The sequence below is a fragment of the Staurois parvus genome, unplaced genomic scaffold, assembly GCF_062004578.1.
Source record: "Staurois parvus isolate SC_StPar_1 unplaced genomic scaffold, SC_StPar_1.0 ptg000105l, whole genome shotgun sequence".
Lineage (NCBI taxonomy): Eukaryota > Metazoa > Chordata > Amphibia > Anura > Ranidae > Staurois > Staurois parvus.
The window spans coordinates 3,864,387-3,887,966 of NW_028317901.1; the positions used below are offsets into that span (position 1 = coordinate 3,864,387).

General features: G+C 42.3%; 1 protein-coding gene across 1 annotated transcript in view; it reads right to left on the reverse strand.

The window, feature by feature from the left end:
- ARIH1 (ariadne RBR E3 ubiquitin protein ligase 1) overlaps window positions 1-23,580 on the reverse strand; it is a 110,427-nt gene that overhangs the window by 13,680 nt on the left and 73,167 nt on the right. Inside the window, exons 7-12 of the mRNA XM_089671403.1 lie at window positions 23,048-23,154; window positions 15,361-15,403; window positions 12,157-12,228; window positions 8,545-8,675; window positions 1,513-1,570; window positions 781-1,041 (exon numbers count right to left, since the gene is read on the reverse strand). Of these exons, the coding sequence (XP_089527529.1) occupies window positions 781-1,041; window positions 1,513-1,570; window positions 8,545-8,675; window positions 12,157-12,228; window positions 15,361-15,403; window positions 23,048-23,154 (672 nt within the window). The remainder of the gene's footprint in view (window positions 1-780; window positions 1,042-1,512; window positions 1,571-8,544; window positions 8,676-12,156; window positions 12,229-15,360; window positions 15,404-23,047; window positions 23,155-23,580) is intronic.

Sequence of the window (23,580 nt, forward strand, 5' to 3'; positions counted from 1 at the left end):
CCAATGATGGGGCACTATTACTCCCACTGACACCAATGACACTTGCTGACCCCTGTTCCAGCATGGTGCTGCTGCAGCCAGCGTACGTGGTTGCAGCAGCACCTCTGCATGGCACACTTACCGGCCGCTCCCTTGCTCGATTTTTGCGGGGCCGCTCAGCTCCACCTCCTCGCCAGGGTGATTGGCCGCCTGTGTGCCTTTCCTGAGCTACAGTTCTGGCACCCAATCACCGGTGAGGAGGAGGAGCCGAGCAGCCGCGCGAACATCGATCGGCCGAACTGAATGAAGGAGCAGCTGCGCTTCCTGGACTAGATCGTCGTGGGACTGGGACCGGAGCCAGGTAAGAAACAGCAGTCCCCTGCCCGCCCCTGTACTTAGTGTCCCTTCCGTTGGAAGGGGGGGGGGGGGCGCGGTGGCATCGCACGGGCCCCCTAAAAAGTGCCGCCCTGACACCAAGGGGTTTATTTACTAAAGCTGGAGAGTCCAAAATCAGACTCCCTTCTGCGTAGAAACCAATCAGCTTCCAGGTTTCATTGCCAAAGCTTCATTGAACAAGCTGAGGTTAGAAGCTGATTGGTTTCTATGCAGAAGGGAGTCTGATTTTGGACTCTCCGGCTTTAGTAAATAAACCCCCAAGTGTCAGCATGCCGTATACCGGCGTATAAGACGACCCATGACTTTTGAGAAGATTTTCATGGTTTAAAAAGTCGTCTTATACGCCGGAAAATACGGTACTTAATATTTTTCTCAACTGGTCTGTCAAACGGGACTACTGCTTACCTCAAAGATAATTGACTGGTTGTTCTTCTTGAGGTAGAATGCGAAGACATAAGTATACATGAGTGTGGAGCGGCACTGGCACAACACATCCACTGCCTTTTTAAGAAACTGCACTTCAATCCATGACATGTTGTGCTGCTGCATCTCCTCCATTTTCTGTTTGACTTGGGCATACAGCTTGTGCTCAAATCGCAGGCTCTGCATGTGGTTCATGTAGCGATTGCAGTAGAATAAGTATCTCTGTAAAGCTGCTCTGGAACGCTGCACAGGGTACAAAAAGGAATAGGTAATCACTTCAGAAGAAATCCATGCAAAAATTGGTTCGAACTGTAAACTGTCTGCATTCTTGCAAAGTGTACCAGTAGATGCTGGAATCCTTTTTAAAGAACTATGGCACAAAACGAGTAGAAGAAAGCTGCAGTGGTACAGCATTCCTGCTGTCAAAGGAGCTGCTACAATAAAGCCCTGATTACTAAAGTTTCAAGTGACAATCACGTGTCCAAGTCCAATTATGTGCACCATTATGTCTATTGCTACTCTAAATTTTCCACTAGACTGTTCAGATACAAAAGGTATAAAACTTGGCAAACAATTATATTTTAGTTACAAAAAAAAAAAAAAAAAAAAAAGACAAGAACATGCACTATTCACTGGTTTATGGCTCTATTTGGCAGAATTTTTCATCCAAGGCAAGAATAAGAAATGTGCGTCTAGCACTTTGTACATATTTACCTCTTGTGCATCTCGAGCAGCCTTTGCATCGTCCTCATTGTAGCGATTACAATTATACCTGTATATAAAAAGAGTGTATAGTGTTGTATTGAATACATTTGTTAGAGTGTAAGTAAACTCTAAATATTAACTTCACATATTTGCTTGCTTTTGTTCTTCTAATTATATAATTAAAATGTTTTCTTATATCTGGTAGTTAAATGCAAAAAATGCCTGTTAGTTCTACTAGAAATCTTACCTTCCTGTGCACAAGGTGGTGTTACAGAGATGGGGTTGGGGGTGTTGAGGGAAGGGGGGATAAAGAGGGTTGTAACTTTTGTATTCTATTAGAAATGAAGTAGGCAGGGTTGACACCACATGCACAGTATTTCACAGAACAAGAGACACTGGGATTTACTAAAGGCAAATATACTGTGCATTGCAAGTGCAGTTTGCTCTAAATCTGAAGGGAAGCTCTACTGATTTCTATCATCCAATCATGTGCAAGCAAACATGCTGTTTTTTATTGTCCTTGCATATGATTGGGTATTCTTTGCAAAGTGAAGCTTTACATCATTTACTAAGCTCTGGAGCATATGCACTTGCAGTGCACGGTACATTTGCCTTTAGTAAATCAACCCTATTGTCTTGTCAGTTCAAATGCAATGCCTTGTACACACGATGAAAAAAATCAGACATAAAAAAAAAAAAAAAAAAAAAAAAACACATTTGGAGCATTTGTCTGATAATCTATTCATTAGTACAAAGCTTTCAAGAGCTGATCATGATAGTTAATGCAAAAATATCCGAAGGGATAAGAAGAACATTTTTCTCATAAGATAATAGAACAAATGATTTTTGTGTAATTAGTATAGTATTTGTACAAAAACAAAACAAAAAAATCAAGTGACCAAAACCGTGTATGCTCGGAAACAAAAGAATAAAATAGAATGCATTAAAAACAAGAAAACATGTCAAGCCTCAAGGTTGCCTATGTCCGTTACACAGCAAAAAAAGCTTCAGTATCCAAAAGAGTCCATAGATAACACTTTAAAAGCTTCTACAGATTACTAGTTTAGAGTTAAAAGTGAATGGTCCTAAAATGATTGCTTTCACTCCATGTGCGGTGATATGCAACGTGTGTAGCGCAACTTCAGATTTTTGTACATAGGCTCCACCGTCGGATGCATTTATGTTCGTAAGTGCATGTGAATAGGGATGAGGACTCAACATTTTTTTCTTTTTTACTTAACTTTATTACTATCACACAGTGGACAGTCCTGTGCAATTAGCATATTTATAGTGACAAGTTTTCTTTAACTAGTAGCCGACCGCAGATAGCCGAATGACGGCTTCACTGCGGCCGGCCAGTTCTGAGTGGACGTCATATGACGTCCTCCCAGAACGCGCTCTCCCAGGGGGCGCGCACCCAGCGATCTCCGTGATCGCTGTGTCCTACGGACACAGCTGATCACGTGATGTGGTAAAAGGCCAATTACAGCGGCCTTTTACCACGTGATCAGCGGTGTCCAATGACACGCTGATCAGAGGGAAATGCAAGTGCCGGTTCTCGGCTGCACTTTTCTCACGCTGTCAGATCGTGAGGAAAGTACTGCCGAGAACCGGCAGTTGTCAGAGCGGGGATCGGCACCGATCATCGGGGAACTGATGATCAGTGCCCTGATGATTGGTGCCCAGCAGTGCCATCCGCAAGTTCCGCCCACCTGTGCCCAGCAGTGCGCCCACTAGCTCCGCCCACCTGTGCCCAGCAGTGCGCCCACTAGCTCCGCCCACCTGTGCCCAGCAGTGCACCCACCTGTGCCACTCTGCAGTGTCACACACCTGTGCCACTCTGCAGTGTCACACACCTGTGCCACTCTGCAGTGTCACACACCTGTGCCACTCTGCAGTGTCACACACCTGTGCCCAGAAGTGCCACCCACCTGTGTCCACCAGTGCTGCCCACCAGTGCCACCCACCAGTGCAGCCCAGCAGTGCTGCCAGTCAGTGCCACCAGTCAGTGCCCAGGGGTTGTGCCAGTCAGTGCCGCCAGTCAGTGCCCAGCAATGATGCCAGTCAGTTCCGTCTATCAGTACCCATCATCAGTGTCACCTATCAGTGCCGCCTATCAGTGCTGCATATTAGTGCCGCCTATCCGTGATACCTCATTAGTGCTGTCTATCAGTGCCGCCTATCCGTGCCACCTCATTAGTGCTGCCTATCAGTGCCCTTTAGTGCTGCCCATCAGTGCCGCCTATCAGTGCCCATCAGTGCTGCCTCATCAACGCACATCAGTGAAGGAGAAAAAATACCTGTTTGAAAAATTTTATAATAGAAACAAAGAAAATATTTTTTTTCAAATTTTTTGCACTTTTTTTTATTTATAGCGCAAAAAGTAAAGTGCCCAGTGGCAATTAAATACCACCAAAAGAAAGCTCTATTTGTGAGAAAAAAATGATCAAAATTTCATATGGGTACAATGTTGCATGACCGCGCAATTGTCAATCAAAGTGCGGCAGCGCTGAAAGCTGAAAATTGGCCTGGTAAATAAGGGGGTATAAGTGCCTGGTAGGCAAGTGGTTAATGATACCTCTGATGTCTCCTCTACATGCCACTGATAATAAAACAAGCACAGATCATGCTCCATTAGCCTCTCTTCCAGCCACAGTGGCCAGGGAAAGAGTCAGATGAAACCAGAAGTGATATAAACCATGTCACTTTCAAGTTCTTACTAGCTATAGAGGATCAGCAATAACTCTAGGCACACCAAAATTGAAGTCCTTTAACCCTTTTGCTGCCAGGTCCGTTTGCCGTACAGACCTGTCACATTGTTCTGAGAAAGACTTGACATTTCCTGAGAATTTTGCATTTTAAAGTTCTAGTGAGAAATTGAACAAATACAATGGATTTGAGGGTGGATATAATCATTCTGGACACATACATGCAACTCTAGCTAGGGGACCAACATCTAGAGTGTGGAGTTTTGTCATCTTCTCCTGGGGTCCCAAGTACTCAAGGTGATGTGACAGAACCAGAGAAGACTTCTCGAAGTCCAGGGTCTATGTATCTATCATGATACTCTTACAAGTTTCAAATCGATGCCGCAAGAAGTTTCTCTGCCAGATTAGGCAATAACAAATGTAGACGAAAACAGAAACTCCGTATTGGAGCCTAGCAGTGATATCATCATGCTCACTTTGCTGAGTGAAGCGGTTTTACACTTTGGTGTCCTTTTATCATGCAGCGGTAAATGACCGCTGCTCAGTTCTCCGGCATTCTCAGAGGAGAGAGTTCTCCTCTGAATGCTTTTTTATGAAGCGTAGATCGCTTCTCCGAATGAAGGGAGAAGTGATCTACAAACGCTTTGAACGCTGGAAAACGGCTGCTGTTACTATAATATCGTGAGATTACAGTAAAAAAGCAGTCAAACACAGTTTACTAAGCAGCAGTAAATTATTGCGGTTCCCGATTCTCCAGCTCTGGGCTGGAGAATCTGGTGGGAGAACACAGATCGCCAGTGAAGGGCTGACATCGCTCCTTCATATAATGGCCATCTGTGTGCTGAGATGATCATTGGCGAACATTGTGTTTCCTAAACCACTAATGATCTGAGATCAGCAACGAACCTTAGGACCGCAGCTGATCTCTGTTTCATAAAAGGACACCTTTGTCTCAAGTTTTTGGATTGAGAGTACCCTGATACTAGGGGTCTAACTATCACATAAGCAGTGAAAGTGGGTACTGGTGGTGGCAACACTGAAGGGATCACACTAGAGAAAATGTGTTTTCATTACCTATTGGACATTTTTAATCACTCTTGGCTACGTTTAACATTGGTTGGTTTTTAAATGTGATCACTTTGTGGATTGTTATATTAACTTTTTACTGTGAATTATGCATGGTTTGTATATGATTATGTGATAAGGTTTAAAGGGGACAGCACTACATATTCGAATTTATAAAACTGCTGCTGTCAAGTTTTGTATATATTAGTTTTCATCAAGTACAGTATTCTTTATATATTAGTTTTTGATAAAGCGAAGAAATTGGTGATGACCTTAAAAAGTGTAAACACACATCCCTTACGTCAATGGATGCCAAAAATCTTGCAATGAGGAAAAGCAATAAAGAAAAGAGCTTCAACCTGAAAAATGTTTAAGGGCACACAAAGGCATTGACAGCCTTCAAATCCAAGATGGGGTGTAGACCTGCTTTGGGACTGTAAACCGGCTTGAATAAAAACCTTGAACTCTTTTGGGTGGATGAATGGGAACAATAATTCCCTGATCTAACAATCCTTGAAAGGCTAAAAAGGAGGTTTATCTGATGTTGCTGAGACATGGGAAGACACACAGCAAAAAAAAAAAAAAAAAAATTATATATATATATATATATATATATATATATATAATTGAGATGAACAGAGGCAAAAATACTCTGCAGCCCCTGGATAAAACCTCCTACACCCAAGAGTCGACTGTTAGTTTCCCAAATATCTGCGAAGGCTGTCAGACATCCTCCCCACCTGTAATGAAGCTCATGGGGGCAGACCTTCATGTGGAGGTAAATTTAACCACAAGTTTTGAGCTTTTTGACTGCCAAGGGAGATTTGATATCCGGGAGCCTGGGGGGGTGGTAGAAGGCTTATGAATCTGAGAGCTAGAAACTAAATCGGAGGAATGAAAGGTATGCCTAGATGCAGAAGAAGGCATTGTTCCTTATTTTTTTCAAGCTGGGGTAATGAGAGCCCCCATGTTAGTTTAATGATTTCATCCATTGAAGAGCTGAAACGATGGTCTCCCATGAAGGGTAGCCCCAACAAAGCCTTCATACACTGGTGCTCCAACAATCAGCATTTCAGTCAGACTATGCCGATTGCTGGAGGAGAAGCAGCAGAAGTTCAATCATCCATGTGGTAAACAGCACACAGCCTAAGTAGTTTAGACTTTGGGGGCAACCCTCCTCTTTTTTAAACAGCGTGCAGTCTGTTAGACTTGCTCACACCGGGTGCACAAGGACTGTGCTGGGCAGCCTTGCCTAGAGCAGTCCTAGTGCAATAAAGGGTCAAGAAGCCATGTTCCCAATACTGTCAGTTCACAACACTGCACAGCAGTGATGCATGCTGAAAAAACATTAGTGCATGCAGTAATTTTACAGCACCACAGGTTGCAACATAAACCACCATATTGCCACTTTGTGGATAGAACTTCATAAAATATCGTTTTGACATTTCAAAAAAGTTTGAATAGAAATAGGTACATTGGCACTGTCCCAGTCAGTGCACGCCAACCACAATGTGTTTTGGGTGGCTGTCTGGTGTGAATGAGTGCTAATGACAGCCACACATGCTCTGATCAAAACTATCGAATCCACAAACAGCCATAACTTCTGATTAATTTAGACTCAATTTAAGTCAGATTTTAATAGTCTAGTGTGGAAAATTATTGACCATGTTGTATTGATTTGGCAGCTCTGGGATACTTTGTATATAAATATGATCATATTTAGATTGATTAGATTATGAGGTTATATGGTGGAAACAGATATGACCGATAACTTCCGATAGTAAGTTAAAATTGTATCTTCGCTACCAATTGAATTCCACTTGCCAATGTGTAGCATACTGACTGATTGAGTCATTGACTCTAGACTCGTTATCCCGATCGGAATCGGAACAAGATATTCTGGACTGACCTGAATAGTGAAGTCCTGTGCCAAATGAACTCCACAGACAGCATGACAATGCTGACTGCAGGGTTTTCACAGAGAACACCGGTATAATAAATGAAACGCAAAACTTGCACTTGTTGGCCGACAGGAGAATCTACCAGGAGTTTTTACAGTGGAAAAACAAAAAAAAAAAAAAAACGACATCCATTCTCCTGAGAACACCAAGGGGTTTATTTACTAAAGCTGGAGAGTCCAAAATCAGACTCCCTTCTGCATAGAAACCAATCAGCTTCCAGGTTTCATTGCCAAAGCTTCATTGAACAAACTGAGGTTAGAAGCTGATTGGTTTCTATGCAGAAGGGAGTCTGATTTTGGACTCTCCAGCTTTAGTAAATAAACCCCCAAGTGTCACTGAGCAGATTTGAAGTGTTAGAGGCTAAATTCACCATTTAAAAAAAAAAATAAAATTAACATATTTTTGGGGTAACAAATGTGCATTTTATTTATTTTTCAGGAGCCTGCAGAGCATTGCACCCATGATCAGTAGATTGCAGGTGCACTGTCAAGAATTCTCTTCCTACAGCTCTGTGCCTGTATCTCATATTGGCCATCAGTTTCAGAGCTGCAGGAAGAGTGAATGGACTACATCATCAGCACCCTCTCAGTCCATTGAAAACAAGCCATTTGCCACCATTTTCAGATTCCTATCAACGAATGATGCGGCTGTATGCCAGCTGTCATGAAGGAGGACTCAAGGATCTGCTGCACAGTAACATGTTACTCCCTAATTATGGGTTTAACATTTTACTAAATACGAACCTATCCTTTAAAGTCTAAAAGGGGCAGTTTCTTTGTCTCAAGTGACCATTTCAGTATAAGGGGGCAGTAAACCCTAAGCTGCTAATTAACATAAACCTGTGTACCTTTTTTTTTTATTTTACCTTGACATATGATTTAACTATACCTGTGACACGAAGCCCATTGAACCTTTGGGCACCTTAATGCATTTTCTGCCCCTATACTTACCAGAGCCCGATTTTGATCCAGCCATGTGCATAAGAGCCGAGGCTCTCTTCCTCCTCAGTGGCTCTGACACAGCAGCTGAAGCCATTGGCTCCTGATGCTGTCAATCACAGCCAGTGAGAAGGGAGCAGGGCTGAGCCATGCTGTGTGTCTTCTGGAGCGAGCTATGGGGACATTTGGAGGAGGGCCAGCAAGGGACTAAAGAAGAGGAGGTTTAGGGCTGCAGTGTGCAAAACCTTTGCACAGAGCAGGTAAGAATGACACGTTATTTAACAAAATGTATCCTTTAAAATCACTTTAATTCAGGCATTGTATTTTCATAATTAAAAAGGTAAATCCATTGTATGTCTTTCCCCTTACCAAGCTGATCCATGGGGCTCCCAAGGACCCAGGCATACCCAGCAAAATTCTGCCTTGCAGTTTTGGTTCCGGCATACCATATGATTGCAGCCTCCATCTTTCTCTATGGTCACATGACATTTGGGACATTCCTGAGAGAATGAAAGTTGAGGAAAGAAATTATAAACAGTATAATAAAATGTAACCTGCTTTCTTCATATACAGACATGGCCAAAATTGTTGCTACCCTAAGAGCTCACTGAAACAATGTTTCATTCCTCCTGAAAAGTGATTTAATCAAAAATCAATGATCTCATGTATACCTGCATGTCTTTGGTATGTCCAGGAGCAAAGCAAAGAACGTGTGAAAAGAGATGTTGCTTATTGTGCAAAGATAATCTAAAATGTCCTGCACGGATTTGTTGTTACCACTAGAAATAAAATTGAATAATGAATGATACATTGAATTCCAGTGATTTTTCAACAGTTTTCTGTAATTAGTATAACACATCTTCAATCTTGAAGACAGTCAGCATACTTAAATAGGGAAAAGTAGTCACTCTGCGAAAAATCGACCACAGATGGAAAAAGTTTAGTGTGAATGGTACATCCGTTGACAACAGTTTTGAGAATGACACAAATATTAGTCTTCACAAAGTCTGCTGCCTCAGTTTGTATGATGGCAATTTGCATTTACTCCATAATGTTATGAAGAGTGATAAGATGAATTGCAATGTCCCTTTTTCCCATGAAAGTGTCCCAAAAAAAAAAAAAAAAACCAACAACATTTCCACTGCATCTCAGCCCTGTCACAAAAGGACCAGCTGACATGTCAGTGATTCTCTCATTTACAGGTATCAGTGTTGACAAGGAAAAGGCTGGAGATCACTCTGTCATGCTGATTGAGTTAGAATAACAGACTGGAAGCTTTAAAAGGAGGGTGGTGCTTGAAATCATTACTTCCTCTGTTAACCATGGTTACCTGCCAGGAAACACGTGCAGTCATTACTTTGCACAAAAAGGGATTCACAGGCAATGATATTGCTGCTACTACAATTGCACCTAAATCAGCCATTTATCGAATCATCAAGAACTTCAAGGAGAAAGGTTCGGTTGTTGTGGAGAAGGCTTCAGGGTGCCCAAGTAAGCCCAGCCACCGCCAGGACCATCTACTAAAGTGGATTCAGCTGCGGGATTGGGGCACCACCAGTGAAGAGCTTGCTCAGGAATGGCAGCAGGCAGGTGTGAGTGCATCTGTACGCACAGTGAGGCAAAGACTTTTGGAAGATGGCCTGGTGTCAAGAAGGGCAGCAAAGAAGACACTTCTCTCCAGGAAAAAAATCAGGGACAGACTTATGATATTCTGCAAAAGGTACAGGGATTGGACTGCTGAGGACTGGGTTAAAGTCATTTTCTCCAATGAATTCCCTTTCCGATTGTTTGGGGCATATGGAAAAAACCTTGTCTGGAGAAGCAATACCAGCAGACCTTTGTCATGCCAACATTAAAGCATCCTGAGACCATTCATGTGTGGGGTTGTGTCTCAGCCAAGGGAGTGGGCTCACTCACAATTTTGCCTAAAAACACAGCCATGAATAAAGAATGGTACAAAAACATCCTCTGAGAACAACTTCTCCCAACCACACAAGAACAGTTTGGTGACGAACAATGCCTTTTCCAGCATGATGGAGCACCTTGCAATACGGCAAAAGTATAAAGTGGAATGGGGAACAAAACATCTAAATTTTGGGTCCATGACCAGGAAACTCCCCAAACCTTACTCCCATTGAGAACTTGTGGTCAATCCTCAAGAGGTAGGTGAACAAAAAAACCCTACAAATTCTAACAAACTCCAAGCATTGATGTGGCCCAGAAGTTGATTGACAGCATGCCATGGTGAATTGCAGAGGTCTTGAAAAAAGTGTCAACACTGCAAATTGTCAATAAAAGCCTTTGACACTTATGAAATGCTTGTAATTATACTTCAGTATACCATAGTAACATCTGACAAAAAGATATAAAAACACTGAAGCAGAGGACTTTGTGAAAAGTAATATTTGTGTCACTCAAAACTTTTGGCCACGGCTGTAGACCAAGGATCAAGAAAGATCTTAATAGAGATCAAGCTACATAAGTATTTGACTGCACCAGCTCTCGCTTTTTGACAATAGTGGATTCAATGGAAGACGACCCAAGAGGATTTCAGAGTTTAAAGCAAAACATAAAAATGGCAGACTGGAATTTTCTAAAATGCATATTGACAAGCCACAATACTTCTGGGAAAATGTCCTTTGGACAGATGAAAGGAGACTGGAGCTTTTTGGCAAGTCAAATTAGCTCTTTATTTACAGATTTAAAAAAAAAAAAAAAGAGGCTTTCAAAGAAAACACTGATACTGAGGAAGCTCAGTTATGCTCTGAGGCTTCTTTGCTTCGTCTGTTACAGGGTACCTTGCATCTGTGCACAAAATGTCAAAACCATCAAGAAATTCTACCATGAAATGTACTGCCCATATTGACATTGCCCATTTTTCCTCAGTCGCAGGTCATGGGTTCTAAAGCAGGATAAGGAACCAAAACACAAGGCTAAAAGCATCCAAGCATGACGTTGAAATGTTAAGAGCTAAATTTAATTCTAAATCTACAGCATTCACCATGGTGCCCTGGATTTTCTCTTTCTGGACTGAGTGAATCAAGCGATTTATTTGCTAGGAGTCCCAAGACCCACTGTTGTGGTTTCACAGAGGAAAATAATCTAAGGTTGGTCAAGCTCTCTTATATGCAGAGGTCTGCACTCCCTTCAGAGACACTGATGGTGGGAGCCATGTGTCTTTTTGCGTTAATCAATTCTGAAGATGCCTTCTATGAGCTCAAATCTGAATCCTTTTGAACATCTATGGAAAAAGCTAAAATGCAGTATGGAGAAGGAACCTTTAAAAACCTAAGACAGCTAGAGCAGGTTATGCAAGAGTGAGACAAATTACCAGTGCCAGGTGATTATATCTTTTTGAAAGCTACTAAAAACGCTTTTTTGCAGTGATTACCTCTAAGCCTCTGTTCACACCGATGCAACTTGTCACGCGATTTGACAGTTCAAATCGCATGACAAGCCACACTAAAGTGATTAGAGCTGTTCTAATTGGTGCGACTCCGACTTTGTCAGAATTGCACCAATTTGAAAAGTTGTTCCTGCACTACTTTTGCCGATTTCTGGTGCGACTTGCATTGACATTTATGCATGAAGTCACACATTTGTCTTACAAGTCGCACTGATATGCGACTTTTAAATCATGCAACTTCAAGTGAAGTCACGCAAATTCAAAGTCGTATTCAGTGTGAATCAGAGGTTGTGCAACAACATTCCGTTAAGGTTCCCACTATTCTTGTCAAGTCTATTTTAATTTATTTAAAATATTTAAAATCAAAAGCAAAGTATGATTTTGACTAAACACAGAATAAACCCAAATAGATGCCAATTACTTTGGTCAGGTTTAAGTTGTTTCAAAGAAAATTGTGGGTTTTTTTTTTTTTTCCACTGAAGGGTACCAAACCATCAGTTCACATCTGTATATACTTTAAGTAACCCATAATGTATAAAAACCAAACAGGCAGGAAGAAAATGTGAGGATCCTACCTTTGTATTAGCTGCAATCCAGTTTGATGTCTCACTGTCATCATCACACTTTTTTATCCATTTTTTAAGCCACTGTCGAGAAAAAAAACAAACACAAACATTTTGGCGCTATATAAATACTGTATAATAATAATTTTGGTCACTTATTCTCATTTGCCAATACCTGCTGGATTTATTTTCGCCTGCTTTCACGGTTTATAGCTAGCAAAGCAATTAACTCAGATTAATACCAGAATCACACAAGAACACACCCCCGTGCATTTCACTGCAGTGCGATTTGGCAGCATATCCATTTGAATGCTGCAAACTGAATATGAATGCACAAAAAGTAGTAATTTTACTTTTGTAAAATGTGCCGCGCCAAATAGAATGGTACTGCAGTACCATGAGATCTGATGCCCACAAATGAACTGCGTTTGTGATCTGCATTTGGGGTGCCGTTAATGTATTGGCAATCTGCAGTAGATAGCAAGAGCAACACGTTTTGAACAGTGCAGGAAACGCACATGAAATGCGCCATTCCCACACTATGTTGTGCTGTGGACCGACCCTCAATGTTTAGTAACAGCATCTGTGACATTAAGGGAACTTGCAGTCAGAGAAATATAAAGGTTCAACACAGATGACTCAAATTTCAGTTTATTCCTGCTTAACTGGCCAAAATTCAAGCCATGGGTGACACTTTCAATCACCACCTGGCTCAACATAAGTCCATAATCGACTGAACAAGGTAGAAAAATTAGATGCAATTAATGTTACAGCATTTAGGCAGCTGGGAGTGTTGTGACTGTCTGAATAGCCAGCAGTGGAGATTCCTTCATTCACACTGTTAGTGGGGCAAGTGAAAGAAAATCAAGCAGTGTGTGGTAGCCCTAAAGTGATAGTAAAGGTTTTTTTTTTTTTTTTACCTTAATGCATCCTCTGCTTGAAGGTTAAAAAAAAAACAAAAAAAACAAAACTTCCCTAATATTTACCTGAGCCCAATCTCGACCCAGTAATGTGCACAAGAACAGCAGTTCTCCTGTCTCCCTCTCTTCACTCAGGAGCAAACATGTTTGTTATTTTTTTAAAAATAAAAAACTAACCCTTTAATATCACTAAGTGTTCTAGTGGGTTTTTGTGTGAGACACACTAGATGCTAAAGTGTAAAACGGACTAGGGCCTCATGCACGCTAAATGTTTATCCATCTCTCTTAAAATGTCTTTCCTCCTGTCAGCAGCATTTTGGCAAAAAAACACTTGATTTTATTATTATTATTATACAGGATTTATATAGCGCCAACAGTTTGCTCAGAGCTTTACAATATAAAGGGAGACAATACAGCAACGATACAGTTCAATACAAGAGGGTTAGGAGAGCCCTGCTCCTTGGAGCTTACAATCTAAAAGGGAGGGGCTGGTGGTACAAAAGGTAATAATTGTGGGGGATGGACTGATAGGAGGAATAGAAGATTCCATTATTAGCTGAAGGCGGGATAGGCTTCCTGAAGAGATAGGTTTTCAGAGATCGCCTAAAAGTGGGCAGCGTAGGCAAAAGTTGGATAGATTGGGGTAGAGGGTTCCAGAGGATGGGGAAGGCTTTGGAGACAAGCATGGGTGGAGGAGACAAGGGAGCTAGAGAGCAGGAGGTCATGCGAGGAGCGGAGAGGACAGTTTGGGTGATATTCGGAGACAAGACTGGTGATGTAATTTGGGGCAGAGTTACATATGGCTTTATATGTTATTGTTAATGTTTTGAATTTTATTCGTTGGGCAATGGGAAGCCAGTGGAAGGATTGGCAGAGAAGGGTGGCAGACATGGAACGGTTAGTAAGATGGATGAGTCTGGCAGCAGCATTCATGATAAACTGAAGAGGGGATAGCCTGCGATTAGGTAGGCCAATGAGGAGGGAGTTACAACAGTCAAGGCAAGAGATAACAAGGGAGTGAATAGGTTGCTTAGTGGTTTCAGAGGTTAAGAACTGGCGTATCTTGGAGATATTGCGGAGGTGAAGTCTACAAGATTTGGACAGCGATTGGATTTGGGATTGAAAGGACAGATGGGAGTCTAGGATTACACCTAGTACCCTGGCATGAGGGGAGGGACTGATTGTTGTATTATTGATCTTGATGGAAAAGTCAGGGGAGGGGGCATGGGCTGAAGGGAATACTAAGAACTCAGTTGTGGAAAGATTTAGTTTGAGGAAGTGAAGTGACATCCATGCTGATATGTCACTTAGTAGGTTAGTAATGCGAGAGGAGACTGAAGGGGTGAGGTGAGGAGTATAAAGACTGATTTGTGTGTCATCAGCATAGAGATGGTACTTAAAGCCATGGGAGTTTATCAAGTGACCAAGGGAGGAGGTGTAGATGGAGACGAGAAGGGGTCCAAGGACAGAACCTTGAGGGACCCCTACAGAAAGAGGGAGTGGAGAGGAAAAGACAGAATTATAGGTAATGCTGAAGGAGCACTGCGATAGGTAGGAGGAGAACCAGGAGAGAGCAGAGTCTCGGAGGCCAAGAGAGTGGAGTTTTTTTTGAGGAGGAGGGGATAGTCAACAGTATCAAAAGCAGCAGAGACGTCAAGTAGTAAGAGTATGGTGTAGTTGCCATAAGTTTTAGCAGTTAGTAATGCTTATAAACACATGTAACGTATATTGATGCCAGGCACATCAAGCGCTTGGGTGTCAATTTCATTAGCAAGATTTATACTGGCCACTGAAATGAAAACACGATCAAGTGCTAAATGCCCTTAGCAGCAATGTATGCTTATACACGTTTACGTGTGTCAAGCGTTTTTCTCTGCAAAAACGATGCTGCTCCGGAATGTGCTGGCAGTAGGGGGGTTTTCTGCCTCTAAACACCTGTGTGTACATGGACACAGGTTAGCGTGCAGAGGCATTTAGAGTGCGGACAAATAAATAACAACAGATGCCCCTAACAGCTGCATTAATACCATCCTGTGTGCATGAGACCTGCGTTTTGAAAGGTCCCTTCAGCTCCACTATTTTCCCAACCTAGACGTGCTAGCTGTTGCGCTAAAATATTTTTTTCCTAAGGTATATATTTAATATTGCATAAAACTATATTAATTTTCAATACAGCCAACTCAACTTCAGCTCTACCTAAAGAAACATGGTACAATAGTTACAGGACTCTAACGAATGCAACACCTCTCTTTGAATATATACTAGAAAACATTTCATGAACCTTACACAAACCTACCTTACATTTAACTGGATCATGCCAATTCTCTCCACAATTGAAGCTGTAACAGTACAAACAAAAATTCAGATTTTTCAAAGGGAAAAGACCAAAATATAACCTGGCATAACAGACACAAGTAATAACCATTCATAAATAGCTTCCCATTTCCAGTTTTACATTTTCTTTTTTTTTTAATATAGTCCCTCTAACCTCTATGCCTAAGTTTTGATTAAGTTGTTCCAGTATCAATAATTATTCAAACTTTGCTATTACTAAAAGAAAAGAATAGCTGCATATAACAGACTAGAAAACTTGTGCTACTGGTCTGCAGCATCTCCTGGCTACCAGGAAACCACTATTGTGATGCTTGAAAAAAGCGGACATGCCTGGTTCCTGCAGGTCTCTACATGTAACCCAGAAGTCTGCATTACTGGACTGCAGCATTCCCCAGAGGAGTACTGCAATTGTTTGATATCACATTGGTGGCCATCTACACTTTGCAAAGACAGCTGACAAGAACACTGTTTCACTTCACTTGTGGGGCATATTATGTATTTATTTAATAAACCTATTTTCTTTTACTGCACTGTCTGAAAGCTTTTTAAATGTGTGTGTAAAATCATGTACCTCGCCTCTTTACTTCTTCAATGAGAGCTACTACAACTACTAATTACAGTGTGAACCCTGGAAACTGACTGAACTTGAAATTTTATTAGCGACTTACGAAGAGAAGTTGACACAAGAGCAGCATTGCTTACAAGACAGAGTGGTAAAGTGATGTTACCAACTACATAGGCTTTTCAGAAGAATAGCTGACCATTTCAATTATTCTGCATATTCCTGGATAATTACCATTTAACAGCAAAGAATAACCAATATCAATCTGCAGTTATTGTAATTCTAGACTCAGTTGTCTACTTCAAATTATAACAGTCCTTGTAGGTTGAACAATACCTAACTTTTGGTCATGTGAATAGAGGTGGAAAAAACCTGGAGCGGCATTTTCTTCAGGAAAGGCATGTTATTTCAAGACTACGGTTACTTCACAGTGCCTTGAAAAAGTATTCATACCCCTTGAAATTTTCCACATTTTGTCATGTTATAACCAAAATCAAATTTATTTTATTGGTATTTTATGTGATAGACCAACACAAAGTGGCACATAATTGTGAAATGGAATGAAAATGATAATTGGTTTTCAATTTTTTTGACAAATAAATCTGTGAAAAGTGTGGCGTGCATTTGTATTCAGCACCCCGGAGTCGATACTTTGTAGAAACACCTCTCACTGCAATTACAGCTGCAAGTCTTTTTGAGGATGTCTCTACCAGCTTTGCACATCTAGAGAGGGACATTTTTGCCCATTCTTTGCAAAATAGCTCAAGCTCTATCAGATTTGATAGAGAGCGTCTGTGAACAGCAATTTTCAAGTCTTGCCACAGATTCTCAATTGGATTTAAGTCTGGACTTTGACTGGGCCATTCTAAACACATGAATATGCTTTCATCTAAACCATTCCATTGTAGCTCTGACTGTATGTTTAGGGTCTTTGTCCTGCTGGAAGATGAACCTCCGCCCCAGTCTAAAGTCTTTTGCAGACTCTTAACAGGTTTTCTTCTAAGATTGTCTTGTATTTGGCTCCATCCATGTTCCCATCAACTCTGACCAGCTTCCCTGTCCCTGCTGAAGAAAAGCATCCCCACAATATGATGCTGCCGCCACCATGTTTCACGGTGGGGATGGTGTGTTTAGGGTGATGAGCAGTGTTAGCTTTCTGCCACACATAGCGTTTTGCTTTGAGGTCAAAAAGTTCAATTTTGGTCTCATCGGACAAGAGCACCTTCTTCCACATGTTTGCTGTGTCCCCCACATGGCTTCTCACAAACTGCAAATTGGACTTCTTATGGCTTTCAACAATGGCTTTCTTTTTGCCACTCTTCCAGAAAGGCAAGATTTGTGGAGTGCACGACTAATAGTTGTCCTGTAGACAGATTCTCTCACCTGAGCTGTGGAACAGCTCCTCCAGAGTTACCATGGGCCTCTTTGGCTGCTTTTCTGATTAATGCTCTCCTTGCCCGGCCTGTCAGTTTATGTGGCCAGCCATGTCTTGGTAGGTTTGCAGTTATGCCACTCTTTCCATTTTTGGATGATGGATTGAACAGTGCTTCCTGAGATGTTCAAAGCTTTGGATATTTTTTTTATAACCTAACCCTGCTTTAAACTTCTCCACAACTTTATCCCTGACCTGCCTGATGTGTTCCTTGGCCATCATGATGCTGTTTGTTCCACTAGATTTTAGTTAGGGGTATCAAAGTAAAGGGGGCTGAATACAAATGCACGACATACTTTACGATATTAATTTGTAAAACAAACATTTTGAAAACCATTTATCATTTTACTTCCATTTTACAATTATGTGCCACTTTGTGTTGGTCTATCGCATAAAATTCTAATAAAATACATTTACGTTTTTGATTGTAACATGACAAAATGTGTAAAATTTCAAGGGGGTTGAATACTTTTTCAAGACACTGTACATCCTAGCAGGATTAACATTTTCTGTTAAGGTTTAATTTTATAAGAAACGTTTTACAATGTTACATATTACTGTTTGAATACAGATCATATTTATCATGCCAACGACACATTAAAAAAGAAAAAGATAAATAGCCAATGTTTTAGGCTGTATTAACTAAGATCCCACCTAGTAACTAATGAATTATACACAACATGCAACAAACCAAATGTTGGATCTGTCTCTGTTAGTGGTGCACCAAAATGAAAATTCTGGTGCTGAAACCGAAAATTCAACCAGAGACTGCGGACACGGCACAGGGGATGGACCAGAGACTGCGGACACGGCACAGGGGATGGACCAGAGACTGCGGACACGGCACAGGGGATGGACCAGAGACTGCGGACACGGCACAGGGGATGGACCAGAGACTGCGGACACGGCACAGGGGATGGACCAGAGACTGCGGACACGGCACAGGGGATGGACCAGAGACTGCGGACACGGCACAGGGGATGGACCAGAGACTGCGGACACGGCACAGGGGATGGACCAGAGACTGCGGACACGGCACAGGGGATGGACCAGAGACTGCAGACAGTACAGGGGATGGACCAGAGACTGCAGACAGTACAGGGGATGGACCAGAGACTGCAGACAGTACAGGGGATGGACCAGAGACTGCAGACAGTGCAGGGGATGGACCAGAGACTGCAGACAGTGCAGGGGATGGACCAGAGACTGCAGACAGTGCAGGGGATGGACCAGAGACTGCAGACAGTGCAGGGGATGGACCAGAGACTGCAGACAGTGCAGGGGATGGACCAGAGACTGCAGACAGTACAGGGGATGGACCAGAGACTGAAGACAGTACAGGGGATGGACCAGAGACTGAAGACAGTACAGGGGATGGACCATAGACTGCAGACAGTACAGGGGATGACCAGAGACTGCAGACAGTACAGGGGATGACCAGAGACTGCAGACATAGTACAGGGGATGGTCATATTTGCTCCATAAGACGCACTGACATTTTCCCCCCTTTTTTGGGGGGGGGGGGGGAAAGTGCATCTTATGGAGCGAAAAATATGGTATATATTTTTTGGGAAAAAATACTTTGATTAAAAAAACTCCAATATATATCCCAATTTTTTTGTATAAAATATGAAAGAGGATGTCATAACGAGTAGATACTCAACATGTCATGCTTTAAAATTGCGCAAGCTCGTGGAATGGCGTGAAACTGCGGTACTTAAAAATCTCCATGGGTGATGCTTTAAAAATTTCTACAGGTTAGCAGTGTAAAGTTACAGAGGAGGCCTACTGCGAGAATTATTGCTCTGGCGTTCGTGGCGATACCTCACGTGTGTGGTTTGAACACCATTTACACATGTCGGCATGGCCTACATATGTGTTCACTATGAGGGAGCACTGGGGGGCGGGGACACTTTAAACTTTTTTTTTTGTTTTGTTTTGTATTTTTTTTTTTGCAGTGTCCCTTTAAAAAATGTTTTAATCACTTTTATTCTTATCACAAGAAATGCATGCATCCCTTGTGATAGAAATAATTAGTGACAGGTCCTCTTTATGGAGAGATATGGGGTCAATAAGACCCCGCATCTCTCCTCTGCAATGTAAAGCATTGGATTAAAAAAAAAAAAAAAAAAAAAAAAAAGAAAACATTGATCTAGTGATTAAAAAAAAAAAATGGACAGAACCAGAAGTGACCGCTCTGGTCCTTTAATGGCATAGAGATGAGTGGCAGCCATCTTTCCTTCACTCATCTCTATGCCCAGCGCCGGGGATCGATGGTTTCTCAGGTAAGGCTGAGAACTACTGGGTGGCGGCGAGGAGCAGGAGTTTTTTCGGCACCTGTATCGGTGCTTTTTTTTTTTAATTTTGGCCTACGGCCAAAACGTTTTGGCCAGCGAAATTTCGGTACATCCATACTTTCTGTTGCTAAGAAACGTATATAAAACAAATTATCTGTCACACATTTATATTGTATGGGGATAACTATGATACTTACTGAGTCACATATATAGAGTATTAAAAGATGGCTAAGTATACTTTATTTTGTCTGCTCAGAGATGCTTTACTGCAAATGATACACAGATATATAAATTGTAACTGTGCCAGCAGGCGTGTGTAACATTTTAGGTGAAGTGTCTGCCTTGGTCCTTTAATCTTCCCTGTTGCCATTTGATAAGAAAGGATATATAAGCAGAGAACTCTATGGAAAGTGGAATACGCTGAGGGAAGACACTGCATTTCCCATATACAGTGGTACCTCGGTTTACGAATGCCTCGGTTAACGTAATTTTCGGTTTACGAATGAAAATCCATTGAAAATAATGCCTCGGTTTTTTTTTTCTTTAACTTTTTTTTCGCAATATGAAGTGTATTATGGTGCTGATTTTTAAATGCAATTGCCGGCTTTTTTTTTGTTCTTCACTAAAGCCCACAGAATTAGCTGTCACTTTCCCCAGAATTAAAAAAAAAAGTGGTAATTACATTTAAAAACCAGCACCATAATAAATAAAAAACTGGCGTGGGGTCCCCCCTCCCATCCATACCAAGCCTTTCGGGTCTGGTATGGATTTTGAGGGGAACTCTCACACCAAAATTTAAAAAAAAAATGGCGTGGGGGTCTCCCCCAAAATCCATACCAGACCCTTATCCGAGCACTCAGCCTGGCAGGTCACTATACCTCAACTATACCAGGCCACATGCCCTCAACATGGGGGGGTGCTTCGGGGCAGGGGGGCTTCCCCCCAAAGCACCTTGTCCCCATGCTGATGGGGACAAGGGCCTCTTCCCCATAACCCTGGTCGGTGGTTGTGGGGGTCTGCGGGCAGGAGGCTTATCGGAATATGGATTTCCACCCCATGTGAATGAGTATGGGGTACTCATTCACAAAAAACAAGACGTGTAGTGTGAAAAAATTCCAGGACATGGTCTTTGACAAGTCCTTTATTAAAATAAAAAACTAAAAGAATGCCCTTCGCAGTAGATCCAACGTCAATCACGATGCCCGCTGCCGACCCAACAAAAGAGAAAAAAAGGTTCTGTTCCCAATGATGGCTGCCAGCCCTCTGCCTCTGAACTGGCTTAACAGTCCTTAAGTAGGTAAGGGGCGGGGCCACCCGGGGACATCATGCATGTGACCATTCCCCATGTGACATCAATGATGTCACATGGGGGGGCTTGTTAAAGGGGGCTTCCAGATTCCGATAAGACCCCTGCCCGCAGACCCCCACAACCACCAGCCAGGGTTGTGGGAAAGAGGCCCTTGTCCCCATCAGCATGTGGACAAGGTGCTTTGGGGGGGAAGCCCCCCTGCCCCGAAGCACCCCCCCATGTTGAGGGCATGCGGCCTGGTATAGTTCAGAAGGGGTGGGCGCCCCCCCCCTTTCCTGACCTGCCGGGCTGCATGCTCAGATAAGGGTCTGGTATGGATTTTGGGGGGGGGGGGGGGGGGGGGGGACCTCCACGCCATTTTTTTTTTTTAATTTTGGAGCGGGAGTTCCCCTCAAAATCCACACCAGACCCGAAGGGCTTGGTATGGATGGGAGGGGGGACTCCATGCCGTTTTTTAAATAATTTTTTTAATTGCCAGCAATTCTTTTACATTCAGCTGTCAGTGGGGAACCCCGCTGACAGCTGACATTAACACATGGTAGTCACTACTAAAATACCGCATGACTTGATAAAATAACTCATGCAGTATTTCAGTAGCGTTTACTTTTTTTATTTGGTTTTCAATGCATTCCTATGGGAAACAGAGTTTCGGTTTACGAATTTTTTGTTATACGAAAAGTCTTGCAGAACGCATTCAACTCGTAAACCGAGGTATTACTGTACGTATATGCAACAATAAATATAATTTTAAGCCTTAGCTCGTCTGCAGGTAATTCAAGTTTCCTTCAAAATAGAGGAACTTGAGCAGGAAGTACAATCCTCCCTATACAATATGTAGACACTAAGGCTGCACTCACACCTGAGTGAAGCAGAAGTGTTGCATTTCTTATGCTTTTTCTTTGCGCATTTTTGACGCAACATGGAGGGCAGCCTAATCACTTGAATTTGCTGTGATATGCTCAAAAAATGCACCAAAGTAGCTCCTGTGCCCTTTTTTTGTGGCTCTGTATACCCATACATCAATCTACCTGTGCCCAGGGACAGATAGTCTATTCACAGTTTACTTGCTGTAGGATTTCACATGAGGGACCTTTTTACCGAAGTTAATAAGGCCTTCTAGAGAACCCGTCACCAGAGTTAAAGAAACAGTCATTGGGAAATGTTACTGTATTGCAGATATATACTAAAGAAGTTTTTTTTTTTTAATATTTTAATTTTGCCTTTTTTTACCCTATATTGGAAACAAACATTCCTTGCAGCAAAGTAATTTGCATATTTATTTACCGTATTTTCCGGCGTATAAGACGACTTTTTACCCCCTGGAAATCTTCTACAAAGTCGGGGGTCATCTTATACGCCGGGTGTTGTGCTGAAACCATACCTGTACTTCCGAGCTGACACTTCTGCGCATGTCTTCGGCAGCAGTAGACGATCGCTGATCACCATTTCTTGCAGAACTTCATGAGACGTCGGATGCAGCCGTTCAGTGCTCGATTGAGCTTGACTGAAACTGTGACATGCGCAGAAGCGTCTTCTTGCCGCTACCCGATGTGTATCCCTTCTCTGCATATCACAGTTTCAGTCAAGCTCAATCGAGCACTGCTGCATCTGACCTCTCATGCAGTTCTGCGAGGAATGGTGATCAGCGATCATCTACTGCTGCCGAAGACATGCGCAGAAGCGTCAGCTAGGCAGTACCTTGTGTAATTGACCCCTTTACGAAATACGGTAATTAACATTAATTATTATATATTAATAACTGTGGCAGTTCTCAGATCATCTTGGAGACAGGGAGGGCTGGGCAGGCAGGGAGAGCTGACCCACCCAATCCAAGCAGGCTTTGTATGCAGTGTGCACAGTGTGCACAGAAAATACTGGTACATCGCTTGCCGTGATTGATTGGTAGAGGGGTAGTCTTATACGGCGAGTATAGCCCAAACCCTATATTTTAACAGGAAAAGTAGGGGGTCGTCTTATACGCCGGAAAGTACGGTACTCATTTTTGTTTTCACACTACCAATACATTAAGCTCTTGCACAAGTAACTCACCAGAACTGACGGCCACATTTGCAACGTACGGGTTTGGCGTCAGGATACTGAACTTTAACAACATGATGGCAGTCTGGAGCAGGACACCACTTCAGAAGTCTATTACACTTTAGGGAACAAAAGCAGATAAAAGGCATAAAACAGGGGAATGTACAAATGCTCAATATATCACATAAAAAACACATCCTCACAAGAGGACATTACAGTAGTTGTAAACCTTTACATATACCCAGTGAAATGACTGGCCTCAAGTAATACACAGATGGAACAAATCATCTTACATAAGTTGTACCTGTTTATCTATAGATGTCTGTCAACTACATCCATTCAAAGTGCAGAACTTACAAAGTATCTCTCAGCTCTGAAAAGCAGAGGATGGGGAGCTGAAGTTACACTCAGTGAAGAGAGCTGTGAGAGCTGATTGGAGGGAAGGGACACATCCCCTTTACACAGCACATAGAAACAGAGCTGAGGATGTCAATCACAGGCTGTGTCCTGCCATCACCTTTTTTCTCTTGGTGTCAGGAAAGTCA